Source organism: Alternaria infectoria (genome assembly GCF_024043175.1).
Source record: "Alternaria infectoria strain BMP 0036 chromosome Unknown scaffold_19, whole genome shotgun sequence".
NCBI classification, from domain to species: Eukaryota; Fungi; Ascomycota; class Dothideomycetes; order Pleosporales; family Pleosporaceae; genus Alternaria; species Alternaria infectoria.
The window spans coordinates 358535-377024 of NW_026250708.1; the positions used below are offsets into that span (position 1 = coordinate 358535).

Genomic DNA, 18490 nt, shown 5'->3' on the forward strand with positions numbered 1-18490 from the left:
GGATATGACCACCTCTAACCCATGTCACAATCTTGTGCGCACTTTGCCACTCAACGCTCGGGGCAATGCCTCTGGATGTGGCGTTTATAAAGCTGTCCGCACTATACTCCGGTCTTCTTTTCTCAATATGTGTATCCAGACCTCGATACTGGTGCTTGCAGTTATTGCCGCTCTTAACACCAACGATCAAGACAACTTTAACTGAGGCGTTGTCCTCACAAGTTTAGCTGTAACTATCGTGACATGCGTTCAGGGTAGCATCATAGTTATCTGATGGCATTCTCCGAGCACCCGCGTTGGTCATGGCTGGCTCTTCGCGACGGTACGTTGTCTGGTACAAAAGACGGCCTCGACGGGTCCATGTTATTGTAGAATTCGATTTTCGAATTTTCGAAAGAGAAAGCAAATCTCTCACACATGGAAACTTTTCGTTGCTGTTTAAAAGTGTAGTTCTCGATGTTGGAGAAAGAGTGACGGGTGGGCCAGGAAGGCGGAGCGGACGGTCTTTATACACATTGTCTCCACTTCGACATGACCACTCATCGGCTACGTTGTGATACTGTTGCACGACGACACACATGGATCCTGAATGCTTTTGTTTTGATAGTTCCGCAGATATCATCTCTTCAGGAAGCTCTCTTGAGTCTCGAGACATGGATCGTGACTCTCGTCATTTGGAGACATCGAGAACGCGAACCAGACTCGCGCACATAACTTCATCTTGTAAATGTTTGGAAACGTAAATTTTGAAGTTGAGGAAGGAGTAAAGAGTCGAAGGTAACGGCGGAGTACATATTTATACTAGCGCCAGAGCTCCGATGCTCGGCAGTCTTTTGGGCTCGAGATGCAAGGCAAGAACATGTGCAATCCTCCACCCAATGTTGAAATGTGATGTGATGGCTATGAGAGATAGCAGATGTGCGCAATACAAGCAAGGAAGCTCGAAAAAGTCCAAAGAATATACATGTGCGAGCTCTCGAGTTACCGTGTAGCTGGGCCATGTCGGAGGATAGTCCTGTTTCCGTTGAGACATCGAAGATGCGAACCATTTTTCCAAAATTGTCTAAAGCTAGCTCTCGGAAAGCCACAAGAACATGCGCGATGTGTTTTAACATCTAGTTTTGAGAGAGGAGGTCATGGGTCGAACGTGAATGTCATTTGGAACGCTCTTTTTGTGAAGTTGGGAATGAAGAAGGGTTGTGGGTGGTTCGACGAGCAATTTATAGACCAAAGGACGAGAGGTTCAAAGACCGGCCATGCCGAAATCCATGAGAATATTAATCATGGTGGTAAAAATGTCTGATTCAAAATATACATCAGTTCGACAGCACCTCAACGATGTTATCCCAGAAACCCAAATCGTACACATTCTCTACCGCCGCCAGATTCCACACACGCTCAAAGCTATCTTCTCTAGCCACTGACTGTATGCGGCTCGGAAGTGTTTTAGGCGATTGACCATTTCGCGTACGGATGAGAATGTGTCTGCTTTCCAGCGGCCAGGTGGTTGGCGGCTCTTCGTCTTCTGGCGGGGTTTCCGGAGGAGTCGGGAATGGCGACGTTGACGAGGAAGAATGCGCGGAGGCATGTGTATGGTTCCGAGGAGGCGTTGCTGAGCGATACTCTTGCATGGTATCGTCCCGCCTATGGCCCAGGAAAACGACGCCATCGGCCATGTCGTCTCGCCAGTCCGCCCACTTGGCGCTCTCGTTCGTAGTCATGCCGGCCCAGATCAGGTAGACGTGGTATGCGAGCAGACCCAACGGAAGTGGCCATGTGAGAAGAGCTAGCAACCCGACTCCTGATCCGCGCACCCCGCCCATGTCGAGGTAGATGGTTGTGTAGATCAGGAAGTAGTGCGTCTTCCTGTCAAAGTATCCGAACCAGCTCTTTGTGTTGACCCCTTGCTTGGGGCTGTATCTATACCATCCTTCGTACTTCAGGTAATGTCTGTGAACCAACGGCGAAAGGCTGTAGTAGGCCAGATATGCGCCATACGCGATCAATATGCCGGTGGATAGCAGCAGGGCTAGAAACCACTTGTAGTTGCCCCGCCCCAGGCAGTTATTGACCCATATGCAATGATGGTCCATCCTCGACACGCATGTCTTGCATATACTGCAATGCTTGCTCCGCGCTGGCTTCAAGAATTTGCATGTTCGGCATGGCGTGCCTGGATAGTACAGCACCCTGTCGTACGGGTAGTGTCGCATCTGCTCGGCATGATTGAGCGTGGTGATGTATGTCTGGCTGTTGCTTTTCGCGCTGAGATATAGGAAGATGTACGGCTGCGGCAGCAGAACGAAGGCTAGGAGCTTGTGATGCGGGCGGATGAGGTGCCAAACGGTGGGCAGGAACAGCGTCGCGCATGCGGTCACCAGGCCGAGGAAGAAGATGACGACCAACGGGTGCTTGTCGTGCATGAGGTAGTTGCCCAGGCGGGCGCCACCATTGGTAATGCGGCCATTGGTGAGGGCGAGGTCGAGCTTTCGGAACGCTGAGGGGATGTGGATGAGAAAGAGGCGGTTAAGGAAGCCTATGGGCGTGTTTCTGGGAATGTTAGAATGGATGATGCGAGTATGAGGGGTGTAGATACCTAAAAGCCGGCAGTCGTCCGAAGAAAGCTACAAAAGTCACCAGCGACACTGTGATGGTGAAGATGATGATGGTGCGGGCGACGGTCATGGTGAAAGAGACCAGCAGACTGCGACACTACGCATGGCGGAACAGAATGAAGACGCGGATCGAAGCTCTATGGCATCACGTCGTGCTCTGTCTGTCAGTTCACAGAGGTGACAGCGCAAGCGTCGGATGGACTGAGCAGCCGCGGAGGCTAAGCGACCCCGCGTGAATCATGCGTCCCATGTGAGCACGCGTCGCGCCTGAGCCAACGCGTCATTCACCACCACCATAACCCGACAACACCACCCCACTATGGCTGGGCCGACCGTATACACCGACGTCGCCGAGGATTTCGATTTCGCATCAGGCGGCCAATTATTCGCTGGCAAGAAGTTCTGGGTTGCGCAGCGCGTGGCGTCGCGGAAACGGCTGCTGGACGACATCAAGGCCAACGGCGGAGAGATCGTGGCGTTAGAGAAGAAGGCGGACTACCTCATCGTCGACCACGCTCGGAGAGATTGTCCCCCAGGATCAACGTCGTATGAATTCATAGAAAAGTCCATCAAGGAGGGAGAACTCCAGGATCCCGAAGACTACACAGCCGGACCACCGTTAGGTGAGGCGCGAGAGGCTGGTTCCATTCATCAACCCACCAAGAGCGGAAGGACAGCGTACACAGCAGAGGAAGATAGGATACTCTCCAAATGGGTACGCGACGCCCAATCAAAAGGTGCTTCCGTCAGTGGGAACGAGCTATACAAGCAACTCGAAGCCAAGGTATGCGCCAACAAAGAAAACGCGCGCGGGAGTGGTCGCTAATGAACGACAGTACCCACGGCATACATGGCAGTCATGGCGCGACCGATGGGTCAAGACACTTAGCAAACGTCCGCTCTCGGCTTTCACGATACCTGATAACGCTCCTCCGTCTCCTCCTTCCGATCAGTCGAACGAACGTATGCCCCCAGTTCCAGCCCCCTCCAAGCCTACAGAACAGCAAATACCTAAAACAGAACAGACTTCAAGTGAGACAAACCTCGATAAGATGGGCAAAACAAAAGCGAACAGCATCTATAGTATGGAAGAGTTAGAAGTTTTGTTCAGCACAGACGACTGGCTGGAATTATATGCTTTTGTAGAGTTCATCGATGGCGTGGAAGGACAAGACGATTGCCTCTCTGCTTGGGATGGGTGGGCCGAGAATCAGGGAAACCAAACTGCCGAGCAGTGGCGGCAGTATTACGAGAAGGTAGTCCGTCCACAGTGGTTGCGCGATCCGATATCGAAAAGGGAGAAGATCAGGAAGAAGATGGAAGAAAAGCACGATGCCGCAAACGCAAGGCGGAGTCAGGCGCTCAGTCAGCATCCAGCAGAGATCGAGAAACCAGACGAAACACTGTCACAACCTTCTCCAACAACACGAAATAGAGTGGAGCCGGTACAGCGGTCAGCCTCTGAGGGAGCGAACTCTGAGGAATTACCGCAACCCCGAAACCCACCCAAAATCGCGTCAGAGCCTAAGATGCCGTCATCATCCACTGCTCGCCAAGAATCTCCGAACTTTTACGATGAGCAGCTCGCCAGGTACACTAAGCGATTACGGGAAGACAATTTTGTGAAACAGGAAGATGAGGAAGAACTAGCTCCTCCCACCAAACGGCGGAAGAGCGGAAGCGCGACGCCTACCCAGGAAGAGCCAGTGCAACCAATCAAAGCCGAGGGCACGCAGAACCAGCCTGTGGAGATATCCTCTGCTGCGAGTTCCCAGACTGATTCGACGTCGGAAGATGCCGAAGAGCTGATGCAAGAGCAAATACGGTCCCAAGAGCTCGATGCGGTAGATGAAGATGCTACTGTCTTCAACATAGACGAGAACCTGAAGGAAGTAGAGGTGGGAAGCATAGAGTCAGATGACTTTCCTGACATTGATGAACTACACCCACTCTCACCACCGCCAGAGCAAGACTCGATATCTGGCGATGATCTGCCCTCAAATACACCCACACCGCGTGCTACCCGACAAAAGATTTCTAATTTCGACACTCAAGCCATCCTATCATCGCCGACACAAGACACGTTCTCAAGACCACAAGACTTCGTCCCCAACATGAACCCTCGCCAACCGCAGCGGTTCTCATCACCACCCGAACAACCACCATCCGACGCGTCGACGACCCAATCCATGGAAGAGTTTCGCCGCTCCCTCCAAGAAGAAGGCGAAGAAGAAGACCCAGACCAAACCCTCTACTCGCAGCACCCTCCTCAACCCCTCCTCATATCCTCATCCCCCGCACCTTCCACCTCATCCACAGGCGAAGAAGACCCCGACCCACCTCTCACCGGCGACGAAATCATCGATTTCTACACCGAGCTAAACGAGCAAAAATGGTCCAACGAATTCATCAGTAAAGCACTTAAACGCACAGGTCTGCGTCCGGACTTGGCGGAAAAAGTACTCGATGCGTGGAAGTTTGGGAAGCCTTTACCAATGGAAAGGGGTATTTGGAGTAAAGAAGACGACGACGCTGTTGAAGGTGGTGATGGGTATGAATTGGCATTATTGGAGAAGAAGCATACGCTGGATGGATGGGGAGGGATTGTGGAGAGGTTGAAGTTTTTGGACACGTATCGGAGCCGGTAGGGGAGTTGGTTGGGGGTTTGGTGTGTCTATTTCTATCAGTACTTTCGGGTTTGAAGAGCACAGAGTTGGCTCTCGGAATGGCGTTTCGCGAGATTGGATTGGACGTTCGTATATACCCTCAGCGCGGTCTTCATGGCCTCTCTATCCACGAAGAAAGCTGGAACAATCATCTCGCAATCTACGAGTAAAAGAAGCTCATCTCGTCACCTTCCCCAACCCTCAATGTCCAACCCAAGCCCGATGCGCCTCCCCATACCTCTCCCCCTCCGGCTTCGCCTGATCAACAATCCTCCTCATCTCCGCCATCTCCTCCCCACTCAACTCCACATCCCTACTCCCCCAATTCTCCTCCAACCTCCCCACCTTCGTCGTCCCCGGAATCGGCATCATCCCCTGCCCCGCCACCCAAGATAAGGCAATCTGACTCGTCGAACACCCCTTCTTCTTCGCCAACTTCTTAATCTCCTCCACAATCGCTTTATTGCGGTAGAAATTCTCGCCTTGGAATTTGGGGACAGTACGCCGGAAGTCGTCCGGCGCAAAGTCGTCGGGGGATGCGTAATCGAAGTTGTCGACGAGCCAGCCGTGGCCGAGGGGTGAGTACGCGATGTAGGAGATGGAGAGTTCAGCGGCGGTGGCGATGAGGGAGTCGGTTTCGTGGAGGGTTTCGAAGGCGGAGTATTCGGCTTGGATGGCGTGGATTTTGGCGACTTGAGCGGATTAGTAAGGTGAAGGCTGATAGGTTAGGGGAAATTGTACTTGAGTTTGCTTTTCGGAGTGTCTTGGCTGAGCACTCTGAAAGACCGATGTACTTGGTTTTGCCTGCCTTGCGGCATTCGTCGAGTGCGGGAATAGATTCCTCTAGGGGTGTTTTGGGGTCGATGCGGTGGAGGTAGTAGAGGTCGGGTGTAAATCCTAGCCTCTCAATGGTACCATCGATGTACTTCTTGATATGAGCTGGGCTGTTGGTTACACCTGACTCGCCATCGAAGCATGCAACGCCACACTTTGAGGCAACTGAACATAGACTATCAGCGATACTGCCAGTACGAGATCTTAATCTCTAATTAGGAGAACTTACTGAACACCTTGTCACGAACGTTGTGCTTTCGGATGAAGTCTCCTAGAAGCTTTTCGTTCACACCAGCCTGGTACACGACGGCAGTATCCCAGAAAGTGCAACCGAGTTCAATGGCTTTGAGAAGAACGGGCTCGGCTTGTTCAAGGCTGAGGTTGCTACCCAGTCCATGACTGAGGCCCATACAACCAAAACCGGGAGATGGGACTTGGATGTCTTGAAACTGGAATGTCTTCACCATTTTGATGGAGTTGGCTGCGTGGAGACGAGACGTTATGGGGTAGAAGTGGAAGTTGGTGAGATGGTGTGATAATCCAGGACTTGCCCATATAGGTCTTTCTTATATATTTACACATGGCAACTTGGAATACGTTCGGTGATACAGATTTTGAGAGTGTCAGCCAGTTGCATTAGCGGACCCATGCAACTTCGTGGATAAGTGATGTTGAGTCGAATATCTCCGCTAAAGCCGCGTTACCCTCATGCCTCACGTACTCCTAATTCTCACGCACTCCTAACAAGAACCGAACTTCGTCGGTGAAGAATCTGACGTGATGTCCACATAATTGTTTCAATTGGCGTACTCAGAGGCGTTATGTCCGTTACCGCCGATGTTGCGACTCACATCCACATCGATAGTTTGAAGTATCGACATCTCGTCTATGCCATTCTCACAGCTAAGTCTTACGATCGAATAGCTTACGGAAGAATTTGTTAGTATTACGGCAAGTGCATCTGAGTAGTGTAAGTTGCATCGTCTAGGTAGAGGTGAGATATGTCGGAAGATCGCACCTGGCACATCGATGTTGATGAGGACCTCCAGCCACGCAGCCACAGCTTCAAGCCACTCATTACCAGCAATGACGTCGCCCAAGATGTGGATGCTGGAACCCTGCTTGTCGCGTGTGTCTCCTGAGATCTGTTGAAATGTCGACACAACTACGTCTTCGCGTCTCCGTGTATTACGCCGCGATCCGATCCCCCCGGTCATTGCATCATCCCCGAGCCGACAATGAGGCACCGACTGTCGGCGCTGGCCTCGCTCCCACGCGCCTCAACCTTCCCGACCGCTCGATGCGCGCCACTGTTCACACGCAACTCTCCACGCATATCAATACAGCTTAGGGCATCCTCCCAGCTCAGATGCTATGCGACCAAGCCCAGAGGCCTGGACAAGGAGACTGACAAGTATGGAGACTACAGCAACTCCAATGCGCGGCCTGCTGCAGACCTCAATGAAAACATCACACAGGAAGAGAAGGACCACTTCGCAAAGAAACTGAAGGAAGACAAGGGCAAGCAAATACGAACACCATGGCACAGGGAAGGAAGCGACCTGCCGCCTGTCGCGCGACAGAGGAGCGCTGGAGCCATGACCAAGGGTATGCCTCTCTTATTGTATGAGGACTTCGTCACTAACAAGAGATAGGCAAACTTCTCACTACCCCGTCGCGGATGCTTAAGATCATCCTGCCACTCACGACGAGCGACATGAACACCGATCGCAAAGACGTGGAACCGCTAGCACTCCTCGTCCACCCACAGCAACCCATCTCCTACCTCGAACGCCTGATACAAGCCGAGCTACCCACAATTAAGGACAAGGAGGGTCGTGATCGTCAGCCGAATGTCTACTTTCGCGCCGAGGACTCAATGCAGCACGACGCAGAGCCGGAGGAAGTGGAAAGCACACCAGTCAGTAACGAAAGCGAGAGTCTCAGCGAGAAAGACGGCGAGGAGGACTTTGAACAGGTCGACGAGATCCGTATCGATGGAAAGGTTCAGAAGACAGGGAAGCTCAACAGCCAAGATCGGAAGACACCTGAGCAAGCTGAGCAGCTGCGAGGTGGGCCTGGTAAGGGAGGCGTTGAGTCTTACTCCGGGCAAGGCCAGGAAGCACCGGCAGACAAGCAAGGCGAGCGTAAATTTGTGCGATGGTCCTCGTCCACCGAGATTGGCGACTTCATTCGCGATGCTGCTCGAGGGCAGGAATTCGCCATTGAGATTGAAGGTGCACCAGAGGAGATTCGGGTGGGTGTGCCCAGCTTCAATGACAGGACCTACTATCTGCGAATGCGTCTGCGCAAGACGTCTAAGAAGATCAGCGAGATGGCGAGTGTGAAGAAGGAGTGCGACGACCTGGCGCAGGCGGCGGCAAAGAACGTTGCAAGGGCTGGTTTCGTCGGCATCGCTGGATGGTGGTGCGTTGTGTACTACCTCACCTTCCAGACAGAGCTGGGCTGGGATGTCATGGAACCCGTCACGGTAAGTTTGGTCACAACTTGAATCTGGGATTATCTGACATTTTGAACAGTACCTTGTCGGTCTCTCCACCCTTATTGGAGGTTACGTATGGTTCCTCTACCACAACCGCGAAGTCAGCTACCGGTCTGCCATGAACTTCACTGTATCCCGCCGACAGCAGAAGTTGTACGCGCAACATAATTTCGATTTGCGCAAGTGGGAAGTCCTGATTGAAGATGGAAATGCGCTTCGCAAGGAGATCAAGGCTGTTGCCAACGAGTACGATGTTGAGTGGGACGAACTGCAAGAAGAGAAGGACGAGAAAGTCCAGGAAGCACTCAAGAAGGACCGCAAGAAGAAGGAGGAAAAGAAGAAGTCCAAGGACGACGAGGATGACCCGGCACCGGAATCGAAGAAGGACGACTAAGACAAGTGAGCGGTAGATCATTCCACCAGCTCATACATGTTTTGTGGGTTGAGCACTTGAGCGAGGCGTTCATGGGCATTTTCGGTAGACAGCGCTTGCAGCATGGTACATATTGCTGCCACATGTGGTCCTGCACCACATATACATATTTGCCATTGAGCGTCACTTCTGATCATCTGATGGCGCGCCGGCTGATTTAATATGATCAAACATCATCAGCCGGGTTTGGACGCGGAGAACGCCCTGCTGTCATCTATAACGTGGTACTGTGCCGCCACTATACATGACCGCGTCTGGGGCTAACGCGCTGTCAGACCTGGGTCTGGGAATGCACGATTGCCGAGAACCGTACTACGGCCATCAGCAAGCAAGCAATCGCTTCCTCCCACGGTCATCAGTGTGCCTTTTGTCTCACACCTCAGTCCATGATAGGATTGCGACACCACCACCAACTCGTAAAGGAATGTGCATCATCATGTATAATCGGTAGCAATGTCCACGTATGCGACATTGGAGACGAATGTTGTGTTGCGTTATAATTGGACTTGTTGCCTCCTCGGCCAGCGAAAAGCAACTCGGCACCAAGACACTTCGAGATGGCGGTGCATGGTGGTGTAGAGATTTAGGGCCCGGGTTGGGGTGGGCCGTTGCGCGTGTTGGAGTGGGCCCACAGCGACTATTTATATCGCCCCGTGTGGGGATTTCTTCTTGGATACCAAGACGAACACCACAACGGTCGCATGTCGGACAGGACGATAAACGTGTCACGAGGCTGTCCGAGTTTCGCCCGGAATACATCGGCGGTTTGCAGCACACCTGGGATTGATAGTGCTTGTTCCGAGGGCTGCTAGACGGGCGCAGATATGGCCTGAGGATGGCGACCGTGTGGTGCCTGTTCTTTACTTAGCCGCCGACGTCTGGTCGCGGGCAGGGATGGTGCATAAGGTGCATGTGGGCGTATGCATGAGGCGGCGCCCATTCGCTGGACAAGCAAAAGTCAAGCCTCGCTACCTTGCCAAACCTCCGTCGTCGACGCTGCATCGAGTCTAGACGTGCACGCCGCGTGCCCGACATGATCGACGTCTGCTTGCCCGGCGTCGAATTGGCCGCCTTCCCTTCCATCCTCATCGTTGACCGACACACAGCATGACCCAGCATCCTTGCGCGCCTCGGCCTCTGCGTTCGCGTGCTAGGTGACAACGTCGAGAGTGGTGCAGCGACCAACGCCGCCCCATCGCGTCTCCGCTGCTGGATTCGCCCGTACCACTTGGGAGCCGCCAGCCCTAATTGACATCAAAGTTGATAGTGGCAGCCATGGAGCACGCCTACAGTCCCGCGCCGCCGTCGCCCCGACTGCCTCCACCACCGCCCTCACCGCATCCCGCCCACCTCCAGGCTCCGCAGATATCTCCCCGGCGCTTCGCTGTGCAACCTCCCCTCCTCAACACCACCCTCGCCCCGCCCCATCACTCCCCCCACGCGTACCTGCATGGCTCGTCGTCTACGCCGGGGACTTCCTCATCTCTGAGCCTGCCCTTCACGCCTTCCCCAACGCCCTCGACGTATGCGCCTTCCCCCAGCGCCGCTGCTTCTCCCATGGCCATGAGGGGCTCGGGTCCAGCCGTGCCATACAATCCCCAGCAATGGACGCGGGGAGGGAACGTCAGCGGGCAGCATGTCCAGCATAGCCAGACGTCGGTCCCTACGAGGCTCCAGGATGTGACGGGCATGGAAGGTATATATCACTTCCTACTTCCTCCTCCTCTCATATCATACGTAGTAGATTGGATAGACTTTCTTTTCGTCTTCGCAAAGCATGAATGCCTGTGTGTCGAAGCCTTGTATCAATTGCGCAAACCCTTCGTGGAAATCTCCCGCGCATAATGAGATGTGATGCTAATGGCAACAGCGTCGATGCCCTCCCCACCGCCTCCGTACTCCCCTGGCCAAAATCCGAACGTATCGCAGTCCCTGAGCAGCCATAGCAATACCTCGTCGCCTCAGATGTCGGCCGGCGCGTTTCCCCATCCCCCACCTCCACCACCGCCGAGTAGTACCCCATCATCGGCACGACCCATCTCTGGGTACCATAGCCGACCCGGATCTATGGTCATACCCTCTAGCGCGACGAGCATAACATCGAATCCGCTGTTCCCTCCTCCACCGCCCAGAAACGGGCCTGGTCGGTCAGCATCGCGCGACAAGTTGGCTTCCAAGTTCAGTCTGTCATCGTTCAGGAATCGGAACAATGACCATAGCCCTGCTCCGAGCAACATCGACTCGCTCCATATCAGCACTTCCGATGCGATCCAGCGGGCGCCAGCTTCTCCTGGGCTGGTCGCACAGAGGGCTACTTCCAAGTATGTCAATGTACACTGTAGCACGATCCGATACTGACTTCGTTACAGTTACATTGCAAACACGTTAGAACGGCGGTACAGCCCCGACACACAGTCGCCTATCCGAGCACCAACCTCTCGCAGAGCTGCATCTGCGGGCGTACCAGGCTACGAGACCCGGACGCCTATTGACGAATCGCCCATAGTTCCACCAGGGGGAAGCTGGGGTAGAAATGCCCCATTGCCCCCGCCCCCGCCGGGCCCGCCGCCCAGCAGCTCAAGATCGCAAAGTATGGGCCCCGGAACAGAACCGCCAGCAAATCGAGCGCCTACTTTACCCTCCGCGCCTCCAACGAGGAGGCCAGGTCAAACAACACTAACTCCGATACCACCTACACCTCAGGGCTGGCAGGAGGAGCAGGCGAATGTGCGATCGAGGTCCCCCGCGGCACACGGTCTACACATTGATACGAGTCCTCGCGCTGTTCATCTATCAGATCCTGCGCCAACGTCAGAAAGCGGAAGCGTTTCGATATCCTCGGGACCAACGACTATCACATCGGGTTCCGGCAGCACTCTCTACCGCGCAAACAAACGGGAAACTAGTACAAGAGGCATTCGGGAGCGAAGGAGCGAGAGTCGTGCTGCTCGAGAGCTACGGATCGAGCCGAGCAACAACCCTTGGGCGCAAGATTTGGAAGCAGAGTCAGCAAAACCCGCCAATCTTGACTTGGGAACGCCTGAGGGTGGGTTGACACGTCGTGGTGCCATCACCAAAGGCACACCGAGGAGTGGAGGTGCCCTGCGATCGCCCAGAAGCGGACACCTTCTTGAAGACCCTGGGTCGTCGCATTCCACGCCTCGGATGGACGTGAACGGAAAGGCTGCATCTTTGTCTGTCGCAACGCCACCTTTCTCGCCAGGTATGGAACATCTCAGTCGTTCAGCACAAAAAGCACCCGTCTCTATCCCCTCGAAAGCGCTACCCACTCCGCCATTACGTATCTACGGTGATGAAAGAGAAGTGGATCTGACGCGACACTCAGAAGCTGCGAATGAATCGGCTACGCAAACACCCAATACATCGAAAATGGGTGTACAAAGCTCAACGCTGAGCACCCCGAAGCCAGCCAACGTCCACGCTTTTGCGACTGCCTCCATGGAGCGGCATCGACAGTTCATTGAAAAAGAGATGGCTGCGGAAACGGACCAAGACAGGCTGGAGTTGTTTGCCGAGTTCATTGTCACTGAGTCGCGACTTCGCCGTGATCGGTACTCTGGAGCTTTCGACGCAATGGCTGGAGACATTATGGATTTGACAAGAGACTTGTGGCGCTCGTACGGCAATTCTGGGCGCAGATCAGCTACACCGAACACTCAGGCCACGCCTGTAGGTCATAGTAGCAGGAGATCTCAAGGCTCTGTAGCTGGTGAATCCCCGGATACACGCTTCTCTTCGATGCCAACGACCGCTGCCAGCCCAGCATCCTCCATTGGCAACTTCACTCCGCATACCGAACCGGCGTCTCCTTCAAGTGCATCCAGCCAGAAGGCTCGCGATGCTTCGTGGGCGAACAACTACCATCCCTCGCTTTCGCCCATCCCGAGTATGGCTATGAGTACCATTCCCGATGAGCAAGATTCGCGGGGACGCTCAGCCAGTCGCTGGTGGGAGAGCGATGGCGGCTCATCTGGGGTTGGGGGTGGCAGAAGGGTGGAGCGGAGTAAACGGGAATCCAAATACATGAGCCTATTACCGAAGGAGGCCCGCGAGAACCAACAGTGGACGGGTGAAGACCTGTCTACTCCAAGGCAACGAGGCGAATCCAGCAGTCGACCAGCTTACGGAGCCAATGAATACCCACCCGAGAAGGTCGGACTACACGAAGATAGTCTACAGCCATCGCAGCAGCAGCCTTACGGTTACTATCCCAGGTCCGCTACGGCAACGCCCGACCCACATAAGCTGGATGTATCCCGACTAGTCACTCTCCCGCCATCGTACCCACGTCATCACCCCGCAGTTAACAATAGCCACCCCGATTTGGCAACTATCCGGACTAGCCTGCGAACTCTATCTGAGCTCGATGACGTAAAGAGTACGAAGGCGAAGTTCAAGACGAAGATTGAAGCACGAAAAGAGCAAGAAAATGCCTCGCTGTCTGACAGAAGAGCCCAACTGCGATACAACATCCAGGACAATGTTCGGAATGGAGTCATGTCGTTTGCGGAGGCGGCGAAAGCAGAAGCGGACTTTGAAGCGCGAGAGCATCAAAGAGCTCAGGACGTAGTTCAGTGGGTGTTCGACAGCTTTCAGGCTGAAGTTGCCAACCCACTGCACGCCATGTTCTGCGAGCGCATCACCAAAGCCACGGCATCGATGGAGCACCTTAAAGGACGTTTGAGCAGCGAGGCGCAAGAGCCCAATCCAAACCAGATGCAGGAAGAGGGCGATGAGAAACCAGAACTCTTGGAGATGCTTACCCTGCACAAATGGCTCTTTGAGGCCCGGGAGCAGCTGCACAAGGAGATGTTCGACCTGGAAGACGAGCGCAACGATCTTTACAGAGACATTATTGTCCTGCCGTACGTCCAGACCAAGAACGAGCAGAAGGTCAAGGAAGCTACGACCTTCTTCCAGCGCGATGGCCAGGATCGCAAAGTCACCTTTGAGAAGGAGACGTTGAAGCGCTACGAAGACCTCATGAACGTCATCGAGCAGAACGTGACTCGGGGTGTCGAAGCGCAGTTGTCAGCTTTCTGGGACATTGCGCCTGGACTACTGGAAATCGTGCAGCAAGTACCCCGCAATTTGCATGGCTTCGGAGTTCTGGTCCCACCGCAAGAGTATGCGGAGACACCAGCATACCACGACTACCCTCTACAGTATTTGTACACTCTGTTGGCTCATGCTGGTCGTTCGGCGTACCAGTTTATTGAGTCGCAGATCAATCTGCTCTGCCTACTGCATGAGGTCAAAACTGGAGTTATGACCGCAGGCTCCCGACTTCTCGAGACACAACGACTCTTGGAAGGCGAGGATCTTACGGGTGTGAATCAAGAGATGAAAGCCATCAGGGCAGACGAAGAACGGCGACTAACGGATGACCTCAAAGAAAAGGTCGGTCTTGTTGAAAGCCAGTGGAACGAGGCACTTGGGCAAGGCCTGGAAGACTGCAAAGCACGTGTAGAAAATCACTTGACCGAGCAAGGAGGGTGGGATGATACTCTCAAGGAGTAGTCTGAGTACTCGTTGATGACGATGACGTGGTTGGCATTTTAGCATTTTCGCACCGTATCGATACCCGTTTGAATATCTACTCAAAATACCATCTCGTAGGTTGTCGAATCTGACATGGATACGCCTTGGAGGCGTGATTGCGCTTGTCTCCGAAGACGGTTGTCTAGCTCGCAGTGCTTGTGCATGTATGTTGTGCGTCGTCTTACAGAGATGCACCTTACCCCAGGATAGCTGGTCAGCGGCGCCAAACCTGGTTTCAGTGCGCACTTGATAAACTCGCTTTGTTCTGTTTCTCGAGTATTGATCAAATTGGTACAGTCCTGCACAAGATTTGCAACAATGCATGATCGCGACTGCAGAAACTCTTCTGTTCCACCCCTCCTCATACGCCTACTCGCGTATCTGACATGTGATACGCACAAGGTCAGGGTCCAGTATCGCGGCGGCTGTTACGCTTGTCTGCTCTTTCACAAACAAGAACACTGTAGTGAAGCCACTGCCCCCGGTCCTGTCAGCCGACTGCCTTCCTATTTGCTCACCCATCGCCATTGTCTGCCTGCCCAGGGCTCCTTCATTCACCGCCCTGGTTGCGCCGTCTATAAGAAGCTAGCGCGGCGCCCGGACCACCCAAAAAATCACACACCTGCGCATAAAGACTGGCAACCTCGTCGTGTCCCTCCCCCCCAAACGCTTAACCACCCCCAACTACACCCACAGCTCTCCAAGCCCTCGGTTCCCAGTGGACCGTTCATAACAGAAAAAGAAACAAAAAAATACAGAAAACAACAAGAAAAGCCCGTCCGACGACCACCGCCAACTCTTCGTCTCCCACTGTCGCTTGCACCCGACAGACGTCTTACTTGGTCTCACCTTTTTCGCACGAAGAAGCAACCAGCGCGCCCGCACAGCCCGCGCTCCTGGTCCCATCCGCCGACTCTGTTACCCCGCACATCTTCTGTTGCAACTTAGGTGAGTGCTGAAACTTTTTGCGAAGCGAGCGCACTGGCACATGTCGACGCTGCTCGTGCCCGCAATATTAGGACCCCTCCGCTAACCTGCGACCCCGCAGATATACATCATGTCTGACGTCGCCAACTCTACCTCGCCCGTCCAGGACGGTGCTGCCGCCAACGGCGCTCAGGTCGACACCAACGTCGCTGCCGCCCAGGGCGAAGCCCCCACCCCCACCACCGCTGCCCCCGCGAACAACCAGAACTCCGCGTCGCTCTATGTTGGCGAGCTCGACCCCTCCGTCACCGAGGCCATGCTCTTCGAGCTGTTCTCGTCGATTGGCCAGGTCGCGTCTATCCGTGTCTGCCGTGACGCCGTTACCCGTCGCTCGCTCGGTTACGCCTATGTTAACTACAACAGCTCTGAGGATGGCGAGAAGGCCCTCGAAGAGCTGAACTACACCGTCATCAAGGGCAAGCCTTGCCGCATCATGTGGTCCCAGCGTGACCCCGCTCTGCGCAAGACCGGCCAGGGCAACGTCTTCATCAAGAACCTCGACCACGCCATCGACAACAAGGCTCTCCACGACACCTTCGCCGCCTTCGGTAACATCCTCAGCTGCAAGGTCGCTCAGGACGAGCTCGGCAACTCCAAGGGCTACGGATTCGTCCACTACGAGACCGCCGAGGCTGCCAACAACGCTATCAAGCACGTCAACGGCATGTTGCTCAACGAGAAGAAGGTCTTCGTCGGCCACCACATCCCCAAGAAGGAGCGCATGAGCAAGTTCGAGGAGATGAAGGCCAACTTCACCAACATCTACGTCAAGAACATCGACCTCGATGTCTCTGACGAGGACTTCCGTGAGCTCTTCGAGAAGCACGGTGACATCACCTCTGCATCCATCGCGCGCGATGACCAGGGCAAGAGCCGCGGGTTCGGCTTCGTCAACTACATCAAGCACGAGGCCGCCTCTGACGCCGTCGAGAAGCTCAACGACGTTGACTTCCGTGGCCAGAAGCTCTACGTCGGCCGTGCCCAGAAGAAGCACGAGCGCGAGGAGGAGCTCCGCAAGCAGTACGAGGCCGCTCGTCTCGAGAAGCAGTCCAAGTACCAGGGTGTCAACCTCTACATCAAGAACCTCAACGACGACGTTGACGACGAGAAGCTGCGCGACATGTTCACTCCTTTCGGTACCATCACCTCCGCCAAGGTCATGCGCGATGCCATGCCCGCTGAGCGCGCCGAGAGCCCATCCGACGAGAAGAAGGACGAGGCCAAGGAGGAGCCCAAGGAGGCTGAGAAGACTGAGGAGTCCAAGGATGAGTCCAAGGCTGACTCTTCTGACGAGAAGAAGGACGAGAACGCCAGCGGCGAGAAGGTCACCATCAAGGGTGAGAAGAAGATCCTTGGTAAGAGCAAGGGCTTCGGCTTCGTCTGCTTCAGCAACCCCGACGAGGCCACCAAGGCTGTCACCGAGATGAACCAGAAGATGATCGAGGGCAAGCCCCTCTACGTCGCTCTTGCCCAGCGCAAGGATGTCCGCAAGAACCAGCTCGAGGCTACCATCCAGGCCCGCAACCAGCTCCGCATGCAGCAGCAACAGCAGCAGCAGTTCGGTGGTATCCCTCAGATGTTCATCGCACCTGGCCAGCAGCCTATGATGTTCCCCGCTGGTGGCCGTGGTCAGATGCCCTTCCCCGCCGGTATGCCAGGCCAGCAAGGTGGTCGTGGCGCTGGTTTCCCTGGCGGCATGCCCGGGCAGCAAGGCGGTCGCGGTGGTCCCAACGGCCAGCAGATGCCTCCCATGTACATGCCCCCCGGCATGGCTCCCGGTGCCTTCCCTCCTGCGTACATGAACCAGCAGTACATGCAGCTTGCTCAGGCTGCTCAGCAGGCTATGGGCGGACGCGGCGGTCGTGGCGGCCCCATGGCTCCTATGCCCGGTATGCCCCAGGTCCCGATGGCTGGTGTTCCCGGCATGCGCGGTGGTCAGGGCGCCTTCCCTCCTCAAGGCGGTCGCGGCGGTATGCCCCAGGGCGGCCGATCCGGTCAGTCCCCCATGCCCGGTTACCCTCAGGGCGGCCGTGGCGGTCCCGCCGGTGCTGGCGTCGACATGGGTGCTCTGAGCGGCGCTCCTCCTGGTCAGCAGAAGCAGATGCTCGGTGAGGCTCTCTACCCCAAGATCGCTGAGATGCAGCCCGAGCTCGCTGGCAAGATCACCGGTATGCTCCTCGAGATGGACAACAGCGAGTTGATCACCCTGTAAGTTCTCCACTTTCCATCGCACTACCTTCCGTACTGACTATCCTAGCACCTCCGATGAGTCTGCTCTCCGCGCCAAGGTCGACGAGGCCATGAGCGTCTATGACGAATACGTCAAGAACAAAGAGGGTGAGCCTGAGAAGGAGGCCCCCAAGGAGGAGACCAAGGAAGATGCTTAAACCTCTTTCTAGTTGCCACTGAGTAGGATTCAGTTCGCGATTCTCTCGAAAGGCAACAAGTTACGATGGTCGCATGATCTTTCTGAACGGCGAACGGCGCACGGGTAACGGTTTTCATTCACGACACGGGACGGCTTTCATGACCCATGCACCCAAAAGTTTTCACGATTCGATGTCCACTTCTCAGCTACCTACTACGATACCTCTTTCCCCGGTGACTGACTCCTTCACTGGAACGTCGGACACCTACAGCACCCAAACTCGCATCTCCAGAGTTTGGTTTTCCTCTCATGTTTTTTCTTTGTTCCCCGCTTTGTGCATGTTATCATAGACGGCGCCACGTCTTCGAAACGTCATGATATGGGTCTGTGTGGATGGATTTTCTTTGCGCAAACAGTATGATACCTCACGAGCAGCTTTACGATACTAAGCTGGCTCTCAATGTTCGGGTTTTCGGCGTCTCGATAATTCATGGTAGATGTGGATAGGATTACGGGTTCGAA

The 18490-nt window shown here is 54.7% G+C and overlaps 6 protein-coding genes across 6 annotated transcripts; 4 read left to right on the top strand and 2 right to left on the bottom strand.

The window, feature by feature from the left end:
- Positions 1 to 1316: 1316 nt before the first annotated feature.
- J4E92_008890 (uncharacterized protein) lies at positions 1317 to 2685 on the bottom strand (the record flags this gene model as incomplete). The annotated part of the gene is made up of 2 exons (XM_051500239.1): positions 1317 to 2550; positions 2597 to 2685. The coding sequence occupies 2 exons, from the start codon at positions 2683 to 2685 to the stop codon at positions 1317 to 1319; spliced, it is 1323 nt and encodes a 440-aa protein (XP_051349627.1).
- A 249-nt stretch (positions 2686 to 2934) lies between these two features.
- On the top strand, positions 2935 to 5263 carry J4E92_008891 (uncharacterized protein; the record flags this gene model as incomplete). Its single annotated transcript, XM_051500240.1, has 2 exons — positions 2935 to 3399; positions 3452 to 5263. 2 exons carry the CDS (start codon positions 2935 to 2937, stop codon positions 5261 to 5263), a joined length of 2277 nt encoding a protein of 758 aa, XP_051349628.1.
- Positions 5264 to 5482: 219 nt separating this feature from the next.
- J4E92_008892 (uncharacterized protein) lies at positions 5483 to 6582 on the bottom strand (the record flags this gene model as incomplete). The annotated part of the gene is made up of 3 exons (XM_051500241.1): positions 5483 to 5973; positions 6023 to 6280; positions 6345 to 6582. 3 exons carry the CDS (start codon positions 6580 to 6582, stop codon positions 5483 to 5485), a joined length of 987 nt encoding a protein of 328 aa, XP_051349629.1.
- A 771-nt stretch (positions 6583 to 7353) lies between these two features.
- On the top strand, positions 7354 to 9012 carry J4E92_008893 (uncharacterized protein; the record flags this gene model as incomplete). Its single annotated transcript, XM_051500242.1, has 3 exons — positions 7354 to 7723; positions 7771 to 8606; positions 8656 to 9012. 3 exons carry the CDS (start codon positions 7354 to 7356, stop codon positions 9010 to 9012), a joined length of 1563 nt encoding a protein of 520 aa, XP_051349630.1.
- Positions 9013 to 11374: 2362 nt separating this feature from the next.
- J4E92_008894 (uncharacterized protein) lies at positions 11375 to 14592 on the top strand (the record flags this gene model as incomplete). Its single annotated transcript, XM_051500243.1, has 2 exons — positions 11375 to 11382; positions 11496 to 14592. The coding sequence occupies 2 exons, from the start codon at positions 11375 to 11377 to the stop codon at positions 14590 to 14592; spliced, it is 3105 nt and encodes a 1034-aa protein (XP_051349631.1).
- A 1078-nt stretch (positions 14593 to 15670) lies between these two features.
- PAB1_2 (Protein phosphatase PP2A regulatory subunit B) lies at positions 15671 to 17987 on the top strand (the record flags this gene model as incomplete). Its single annotated transcript, XM_051500244.1, has 2 exons — positions 15671 to 17808; positions 17858 to 17987. 2 exons carry the CDS (start codon positions 15671 to 15673, stop codon positions 17985 to 17987), a joined length of 2268 nt encoding a protein of 755 aa, XP_051349632.1.
- Positions 17988 to 18490: the final 503 nt, after the last annotated feature.